Genomic DNA, 10,000 nt, shown 5'->3' on the forward strand with positions numbered 1-10,000 from the left:
GCCAAAATACATTGGGAGTCACTGACCCATAGCAAGCATCCTTGTTCGGGGGCAGTTAATCAGTTTATGGAAGCCTTTGAACCAGCATAACAGCCAGGAAACTAGCATTTTTGAACGCAATGGCAGCTTAATTATTTTCTCAGCAAAGTTGAAAGCGGTATTAAACCCAAAACCCAAAATGTAATGTATTGCAACTTACCAGTCATTGGTCTGAGGAAGGGGCAAGTCCCTGAAACATCACGTTGACCGGCTTCTCTCCTTTGGTTTGACATGGTTTGAGTGTTCCCCTAGGTTTCCAGTTTGCCCTCACCAGCCCTTGTTCAGGCAGCCTCTTGCCAGGTGTATGACATAACCAGATCTGGGACACGTGACTTCCGGCAGACGCGGCATCTCCGTGATCCCAGTGGATGCCATCTACACATCCTTCCCATTGTCCTGAGGCTCCGGGGTTGAGCAACCTACTTTAGAGTTCTGGATCATGTGTCATCCTCCAGCTTCAAGGAATATGTCTTTCTCCTCCCCACTGGCTTGGTGATGTATGAATCCAGGCACTCCTACATGTCAGAAAAGAACAAAACAGGGCGCACTCTCCTCGTGCATTACCGTAATATTAAGAAATGTATTCTAAAAATACAAATTCATACTCACAAACCAAAAAGGTCATAAAAACAGAGATAGGGAGTCAAAGATGCCAGTCAAGGGCAGCAGAGGTCCTTTGGTAGAAGTGATAACATGTTTCAGGAGTAGAACCTTCCTCAGATATTCTTCTGTTGCTCTGAGGAAGGGAGTTCTACTCCCGAAACGCGTTAGCACTTTTACCCGAGGAGCTCTGTTGCCTTTGACCTGCATTTTTGACTCCTAATCTCTGTTTTTATGACCTTTTTGGTTTGTGAGTATGAATTTGTATTTTTATAATAACTTTCTTAATGCACGAGGAGAGTGCGCCCTGTTTTGTTCTTTTTTGCTAGTATCAAGATTCCCCGATCTATCAAGGGCGGCATCTCAGCGAGTGCTAGATTCCATATTTTCAGTGCAGCAAGAAGATTTCTGTTGGAGTACTCCTACATTTCATGCTTTTTAACCCAACATTAAAGTGAATTTCGATTTCTAACTATTCCTGGGCTTGTGACTCTATTGACTTTCTTAGGGTTGGGAGCACTCTTTTATTTGTTGTTTTTTGCAATTGTAGATGTAGTGGCTGCATTCATTTTCCTAGGGCTTTTCCCCCATCCATTTTCATCTGGGGATTTGGCCAGTAACGCATTTTCTGTATTAGAGTGCCTCCACTCTGGATGAAGGAGCACAGGGGACACAGCAGACAGCGCTATTGTCAGTCCAAGGGGAGTGTTAGATGTACTAGCAGATTTGGATACACTAACAAATTGAAATTGAACTCTAGCTACCACTTTATAAGCAGTTACAGCAAACTGGGATAAAGGTTTTCCAGAAATAAACACTGATCATTGTAAGCACCCCTGTCAGTGTTAGTCCTGGGACGTTTTTACAGCGGCTGTTTTTAGCTTTTGACGGGTTTTTGGCTTTTTTTTTTTTTTTTTGGCTTTTGACGGGTTTTTTCTTCTACATCCAGTAAACCCCCCCCAGCATGTTATCCTATGTGTCCATGCACACATAGACTGTAATCAACATTTTTTGGCTGGGAAAACCCCCCCAGAATTAGTGGGTTTCTAGAGGAGTTTTCCAGCTGAAAAACGCAGCAAAACACGGTAAATCGTGGCAAACCAGCGTTTTTGGGGAAAAAAAAAAACCTGTAAAAAATGCGGCTAAATGCGAATACAAAAATGTTGAAAAACACGTTTTTAACGTGACTTTATACAGCTAACGTTGCCAGCGTTATTAAAACACCCCGTGTGCATGGAGCCTTAAATGATCTGTCTCACCTCTCTGCTAGAGAGCTTGTTCTGTTGAAATACAACAGACTGACTGGCTAGATCACCAGGTGAAAATAAAAGAAAGAAGGCCTAAAAAAAAAGAAAACTAATGCAGTCCTCGCACCTAAGGATTGGTAAGCTGCAATATAATAAACGTTTGCTTTTGGGTTAAAACTGCTTTCATTTTGAGTGAGGAACCTGAAGAGGATTGACTCCACACATTTAATGTGTCCACAAACCGTTAACTGACGTTCCTCCTTCCACCCTGGCTGCCCGTGTATTGCAGGCTGTACTCTGTCACCTCATTGTTACATTGTACATATCAAATGACTCAATCTACGCAACGCATTAGAAGACGAAAATTGCAATCGTTGGCCCTCTAGAGTGTTACCCTGCTCTATATTTGTCTTTTCATCAAGAACTGTTTATTGTACGTAGCAAGATGCAAACTGCAGCATTTCATTGAAGTGAACCTGCCACCGACAGCCGAGGCCGATGCCCACTCCGACGGGTGAGCTGATATACCTGAGAACGCAGCCAATTGGGTTACTAGGTTCCGTTGACCTTGCCATGGCATGAGCAAAACGCAGCATTCTCACGGTCTCGGGCCACCTCCAGTATGGCAGCCTCCACGTTCTTGGTGTGACCAGGCCACTTTAAGAAGGAGCTGTTTGCATTAACAAGAAAAGCCGCAGATAAAAGAATCGGGTTTGTTTGATGTTAGCTAGCTGAGGGAATTCGCTTCCATCTTTATGTATATTTTATGATGTTGATTTATTATTTATTGTTCTTGAATGATAGATGCACACATCAGTTGTCTCTAGTACAGTTAAGGCACTACTTTTTGTTGTAATGTGAAGGTGGATTATGGATAGTGTGTAGTTGAAATGCAAGCAGCACCAACCAATAAAACAGTTGTTTACATCCAAATGGAGGAATTATATACCGAGATCAGTATGGCTGACAGACCAGAAAGCTTGGGCTGACTCATTAGTTTGGCATTCTCAACACCAAAATCTTGGGTAGCTCCAAGCTTTTTAAAGGGGAACTACACTACCAAAAACTAGAAATGCTATTGAATTCGTTTTTAATATTCAAAGCAAACTCACTTATCCATCCATGTCTCCATGCTTTATTTTACGAAGAAAACACCCCTGTAGCATTTCTAGCCACGGCCATCTTGAGTAAGGGTGGATGATTCACTTGGCATCACTTTGAAAAAAGACCGATGTAGCATTTCTAGCCATGGCCATCTTTAGTTAGGGTGGATGATTCACTTGGCATCACTTTGAAAAACACCCCTGTAGCATTTCTAGCCACGGCCATCTTGAGTAAGGGCGGATGATTCACTTAGCATCACTTTGAAAAAAGACCCCCATAGCATTTCTAGCCGCGGCCATCTTGAGTAAGGGTGGATGATTCACTTAGCATCGCTTTGAAAAAGACCCCCCGTAGCATTTCTAGCCATGGCCATCTTGAGTAAGGGTGGATGATTCACTTAGCATCACTTTGAGAAAGACCCCCGTAGCATTTTTAGCCATGGCCATCTTGAGTAAGGGCGGGTGATTCACTTAGCATCACTTTGAGAAAGACCCCCGTAGCATTTCTAGCCATGTCCATCTTGAGTAAGGGCGGATGATTCACTTGGCATCACTTTGAAAAACACCCCTGTAGCATTCCTAGCCATGGCCATCTTGAGTAAGGGTGGATGATTCACTTAGCATCACTTTGACAAAGACCCCCGTAGCATTTATAGCCATGGCCATCTTGAGTAAGGGTGGATGATTCACTTAGCATCACATTGACAAAGACCCCCGTAGCTTTTTTAGCCACGGCCATCTTGAGTAAGGGCGGAGGATTCAGTGACAGGCCTAGTCTGGCCGCATTAGGGCATCTGAGGATGGAAAAGGCCTTTCATCTGCAGAAGATGGTCTGAGGTCTCCTGTATGAGTGATTGTTATCAGTTGTATATTCTTGCATTGTAACTACGAGGCTTCTCAGGGACTGGAATGACGATGTTAATAGTGGTCCAGAACAAGGACACAATGCAGTACCAGAACCTGACACATGGAGAGCCCCCCCCCCCCGTCTGGAAGAACCAGCTTTAAAGAGCACAGAGCTGAATTCATTTGTTGGTGCTGCTTAACTCTGGTGTGCTTGATTCTGGGGATGGTGATATGAAGGAGATGGGTCGGTATTTTCTTTTTTGTATGTCGTGTTGTTCGGTTACATCTGTCTATCGTATGATGGATGTGCTCAGGATCTCATGTCCTCTCCTTCTCTATTCTCCCCTTCTCCTAGGCGCTCTCTGGTTATCGAGAAGTTTGAAGCTCTGGATATCGAGAAGGCAGAACACATGGAGACCAATTGTTCCACAGCTCCGATCAGTGAGGCCCGACAGGGACGCAGCGAAAAGCGCACCTTTCCCAGGAAAAGGGTAATGCTAGATTGGTTTTTAGTTGTTGGTTGTGAAGGAATGCATAACAATGGAGAATGTACTCTTATTTAACTGCTTCCCAACCGCCCTATAGCAGAAATACTGCCACAGGTGCACAAAATCACGGATATATACAGCGAGTCCCAGCCGGTGATTACTCGCCGGAGCCCGGTGATTGCCGAGCATCTCCGACGGGGAGGAGAACTGTTTGTAAACAACAGTTCTCCTCCCTGACAGCTTGTGCACGCTGCTTTGGATGGCTGTGCGCACTATTTACTAATTTTATTTTGGGACTATTATTTTATTATATATTTATTTAGTCTTTTTGTGTGTATTGCTTATATTAAATATATTAGCACTTTAGAAGTCATTTTTTTTTACCACTTTAGTTGTAGTATACAACACATAAAAGATTCATTTGTTTTGCTTGTCATGTTGATCGAATTTATGCATCTGATTATAATTATTTGAAATTTGATATTTAGCACAATTAGTTTATTATGCGATTACTATTTCATTTACTTTGGAGCGCGGTATTTGTTTGAATTTTATTTTTGATTCACATTAATTATGCACCAAGTAAGCAATAATTGGTATTATTTAAATCAGAGTATGTTGGTACACATTATTGTATAATTAACACAGATTTTGGAGCGCGACATTTATTGGCTTTCTTTTCTTTTCTGTTTATGCTCATTGAATGAGGATGTGACTGATTTCAGCAAATCTTATTATTTACCCTACAAAACAAATGGCTCACAAGTAATAAACGCAGAGCTAATTGGCTGCACTATAGCTATCCCCTATGCAGTGTGGAAGACATCTGTCTTGGACCAAGTTTTTGGACTCTTGGCCATCACACTTGTGACCAGGGGCGGACTGACCATTTGGAAACTGGGGCACTGCCCGAGGGCCTGGAGTCAGTAGGGGGCCCCATGAGATGCCCCTGGTATCTTTTTCATAGGCCTTTTTGAGTTTGGCAAGGGCACAGGGGCCCCATGATCCCCTATTGCCCGGGGGCCCCATGAGTTGTCAGTCCGCCCCTGCTTGTGAGCATCCTATTCCCAAACCATAGGCATGAATATGGAGGGAGTCTGCTCCCCTTCCTTTTGGGACCATACCAGCCTTCATTCTTCAACAAAGTTTTGCAGACAAACTCTTCTACCAGCTTTCTGTACCCGACCTCACAAATGCTGTCCAGTTCACACGACATGTGTTTCAGTTGCTTATTTTCTGCATCCAAAACGCACAGAAAGTAGGTTATATGGCTGTCCATGTCATCGTTCACATCAGCGCTTGCAGTTTCAGGTTCCAGTTGCAGAAAAAAATGTTAACATGAGTTTTTCAGCGTTTTTGTATTTGCGTTTTGCCGCGTTTGTGTTGTTTAGAGATTTGTTTACCAAAAATAAATTTATTTTTTTTTAGTCAAACATCCAAAAACGTTGGTTTGCCGCGTTTTTCCGCGTTAGAGCGTTTTTAGAGCTTAAAAAACTCCTTTAGACCCACTAGTCCTGGGCTTTTTTTCCAGCCAAAAAACATCCCAGCCAGAAAACGTTGATTCCAGTCTGTGTGTGCATGAACACATAGGATAACATGCTGGGGGGTTTACTGGCTGTAGAAAAAAACGTCAAAAGCGGCACAGCGGCTTAGTGGTTAGCACGTCTGCCTTGCAGTAAATGGGTCATGGGTTCGATTCCCAACCATGGCACCTCCTACAGGGAGTTTGCATGTTCTCCTGTGCTTGCGTGGGTTTCCTATGGTTACTCCGGTTTCCTCCTGCATTCCAAAGACATGCTGGTAGGTTAATTAGCTCCTGTCTAAAAAATGGCCCTAGTATGTGTATGTATGAATGTGAGTTAGGGACCTTAGATCGTACGCCCCTTGAGGGTTAGGGACCTTAGATCGTACGCCCCTTGAGGGTTAGGGACCTTAGATTGTACGCCCCTTGAGGGTTAGGGACCTTAGATTGTACGCCCCTTGAGGGTTAGGGACCTTAGATTGTACGCCCCTTGAGGGTTAGGGACCTTAGATTGTACACCCCTTGAGGGTTAGGGACTGATGTGAATGTACAATATATATGTAAAGTGCTGCGTAAATTGACAGCGCTATATAAGTACCTGAAATAAATAAATAAAAACAGCCGCTGTAAAAATGTCCAGTGTGCATGAGGACTCAGTTTTAGTAAATAACCCCCAGTATGTGTAACCATGGTAAGTCAGTGTGTGCATAAATTGTTGAAGAATTTGTCACTCTCCTGCTGGAGCCAAGAGAAAGCATGTCCTTTGTCTCCCCTCCCCCAGTCATCACTCACTCAAGACTATTCAGCATAACTTTCTGCCAAGTCACAGGGTGAGAGACTGCAGCAGGGGGCTGATCTGTGTGAAACAACCTGTGAACACTCAAGATTTTACAATGCAGGCACCTGGAATAACATGCCTGCTTCATCCCTGTGCCAGCATCTTGGTGCAGGATATAGGTGCTGACCTTGCATGGTGGAATGTGATGTAGGTATCGTCTGCAGAGTACTGCGCTGCATGCACTAATCATGAAATAATACATCTGAGGCTATTTTTTACTTTCAAGCTTCGTTTTACAAGGGTACTGAGATCCCAGACGCACAAGAATCTGTTTTATAGCTGCAGGCCTGTATTTGCACTCTACATAACACAACTTTTATCTCTGTATCTTTGTAAACAGGATGAGACCGGGTTGTCCTCCATTCCAGATGTTTCTGCCTCTCATATGTCACCATATCGAAGAGCAAAATCCCTGGATCGCAGGTCTACAGAGTCCTCCATGACGGTGAGGCAAAAAGTGCCGACGCTGCAGCTTGCAGCCTTTTGACTCTGACGGCAGAAATGGTTTTAATCCAATAAAATGAAAGCCTAATCCTTTCTAAGGTTGTTACGTTGCTGAAGCATTGCGGGAAAAAGTGTATGTCAGGGCAAATGGGAGAAAAAAAATATTCATGACATCTCTACAGTACTTGCTCATTTGCCCATGTTTTATACCCTTTTTTTTAAAATGCTGTAAGTACAGAAAAATACCCATTGATCTGCCAGAAATCCGACCAGCTCCTAATTTCCTGTTTGGTCTGACAACGTGGTGCCTTTGCCGCACTGCAATCCCAAGAAGTGTTTCCAGGGATCGCCTAAAAAGTGGACAGAGCAGGAGATAGTCGGACAGATTGGGGTAGGGAATTCCATAGGATAGAAGAAGCTCATTAGAAGTCTTGCAGGCGAGCATGGGAGGAGGTGACAAGGGAACAGGGGCGGACTGACAACTCATGGGGCCCCCGGGCAATAGGGGATCATGGGGCCCGTGTCCTTTCCCAAACTCAAAAAAGCCTATGAAAAAGTTACCAGGGGCATCTCATGGGGCCCCCTACTGACCCCGGGCCCTCAATAGGGGATCATGGGGCCCCTGTGTCCTTGCCTAAACTCAAAAAAGCCTATGAAAAAGGTACCAGGGGCATCTCATGGGGCCCCCTACTGACCCCGGGCCCTCGGGCAGTGCCCGAGTTTCCAAATGGTCAGTCCGCACCTGCAAGGGAACTAGAGAGCAGAAGGTGTTGGGAGGAATGAAGAACGCGATTTGTTTGGTATTGTAAGACCCAGGTTGGTGATGTTGTCGGGGGCCGAGTTGTGGATGGCTTTGTAAGTTGTTAGTATTTTGAATTTAATTCGTTGAGCGAGTGGCAGCCAGTGCAGGGACTGGAGGGGTGGCAGACACTGAACGGTTGGTAAGATGGATGAGCCTGGCAGCAGCATTTATGATAGACTGGAGGGGGGATAGCCTGTGTAATAGTAATCCAATGAGTACTTTTTTTAAATTTTGTTATGTTGCAGCCTGATACTAGTTGTTCAAATTGTTGGTTTTTTTTTTCTATCATTTATCTACACTCAGTACCCCATAATACAAAGTGAAAACAGAATTTTATAAATGTCTGTAACAGTATTAAAAAGAAAAAAACTGAAATAAGTATTCAGACCCTTTACTCAGTAGGTATGACACGACAAGTTTTGCACACCTGGATTGAAGGATTTTCTGCCATTCTTCTTTGAAAATCCTCTTAATCTCAGTCAGGTTGGATGGGGATCATCGGTGGACATCCATCTTCAGGTCTCTCCAGAGATGTTCAAGTCAGGGCTCAGGCTGGGCTACTCTAAGACATTCACAGAGTTGTCCCTAAGCCAGTCCCGTGTTGGCTGTGTGGTTAGGACTATTGTCATGTTGGAAGGTGAACCTTTCGGTCCAGTCTGAGGTCCTGAGCACTGTGGAACAGGTTTTTATTAAGGATATCTCTGTACTTTGCTCCATTCATTTTTCCTTCAACCCTGACCAGTCTTCCAGTCCCTACTGCTGAAAAACACCTCCAAAACGTAATGCTACCACCACCATGCTTCTCTGTTGGGATGGTTTTGGGCAGGTAATGAGCAGTGCCTGGTTGCCTCCAGACATAATGTTTAGAATTGAGGCCAAACAGTTCAGTTCTGGTTTAATCAATCAGACCAAAGAATCTTGTTCCTCATAGTCCTTCAGATGCTTTTTTGCAAACTCCAAGTGGACTTTCATGGGTTCTGCACTGAGAAGAGACTTCCATCTAGCCATAAAGCCCATATTGGTGGAGGGCTGCAATGATGGTTGTCCTGAAACTTTGTCCCATCTGCACACAGGATCTCTGGAGCTCAGTCAGAGTGAACATCAGGTTCTTGGTCACCTCTTTTACAAAGGCCCTTCTCCCTCAACTGCTCAGTTTGGCCAGGTGACCAGCTCTTGGAGGAGTCTTAGTTGGGCCAAACTTCTTCCATTAGAGAATTATGAAGGTCACTGTGCTTATGGGAACCTTCAGTGCAGCAGAGATTTTTTTGTAGCCTTCCCCAGATCTGTGCCTTGCAATAATCCTGTCTCTGAGCTCTGCAGGCAGTTCCTTTGACCTCATGGCTTTTGCCCTGATACAGTATGCAATGTCAGCTGTAAGGCCTTTTATATAGAGGTGTTTACCTTTCCAAGTAATGTCCAATCAATTTAATTTACCACAGGTGGACTCCAGTCAAGGTGTAGAAACATCTCCACAACGATAAAGAAATAGAGGCACCGAAGCCAAATTTCAAGCCTTGTTACAAAGGGTCTGAATACTTATGCCAATGTGATATTTCAGTTTTCCCTTTTTCACATATTTGCAACCATTTCTAAAATTCTGTTTTCACTTTGACATTATAAGGTACTGAGTGTAGATTAATGAGAAAAAAAATGAAATGAAACAACTCTAGTATCCGGCTGCTACATAACGTTGAAAAAAAGTGAAGGGGGTCTGAATACTTTAGGAATGCACTCAGCCATGGATGCTCATCTAACCATTCCCATGGAAAAGGTTCTAACCAGGTCATTCAAGACACGACCCCTCGGAGGTGGCACTTTTGACACATAAATGTTTCATTTAAGGTCTGGTTTGCGAATTGCAAGACAAAGCTCAAATTTGGAGCCTCGCAGCCTATAAGATGCCTTCCAACACCTCTCCTGGGAATTGCTGTGATGTCTTCTCCGATTGCGGTCACAGGCGTTGGCAGCTGTTCTCAGAATGTCACATTGTGTCTCGTATTGGAACAGGCACAGAATGGATGGGGACGCTTTGTTTGGCGAGGGGCTTCTGTCTTTATGTGCAGATATGTTT

At 44.0% G+C, this 10,000-nt stretch overlaps 1 protein-coding gene across 7 annotated transcripts in view; it reads left to right on the plus strand.

Annotated features, from left to right (window-relative positions):
- MPRIP (myosin phosphatase Rho interacting protein) overlaps window positions 1–10,000 on the plus strand; it is a 277,723-nt gene that overhangs the window by 188,367 nt on the left and 79,356 nt on the right. For all 7 annotated transcript variants that reach the window (XM_089662965.1, XM_089662962.1, XM_089662960.1 and 4 more), the window contains exons 8-9: window positions 4,191–4,326; window positions 7,024–7,128. In XM_089662965.1, the coding sequence (XP_089519091.1) occupies window positions 4,191–4,326; window positions 7,024–7,128 (241 nt within the window). The remainder of the gene's footprint in view (window positions 1–4,190; window positions 4,327–7,023; window positions 7,129–10,000) is intronic.

Source organism: Staurois parvus, unplaced genomic scaffold (genome assembly GCF_062004578.1).
Source record: "Staurois parvus isolate SC_StPar_1 unplaced genomic scaffold, SC_StPar_1.0 ptg001591l, whole genome shotgun sequence".
NCBI classification, from domain to species: Eukaryota; Metazoa; Chordata; class Amphibia; order Anura; family Ranidae; genus Staurois; species Staurois parvus.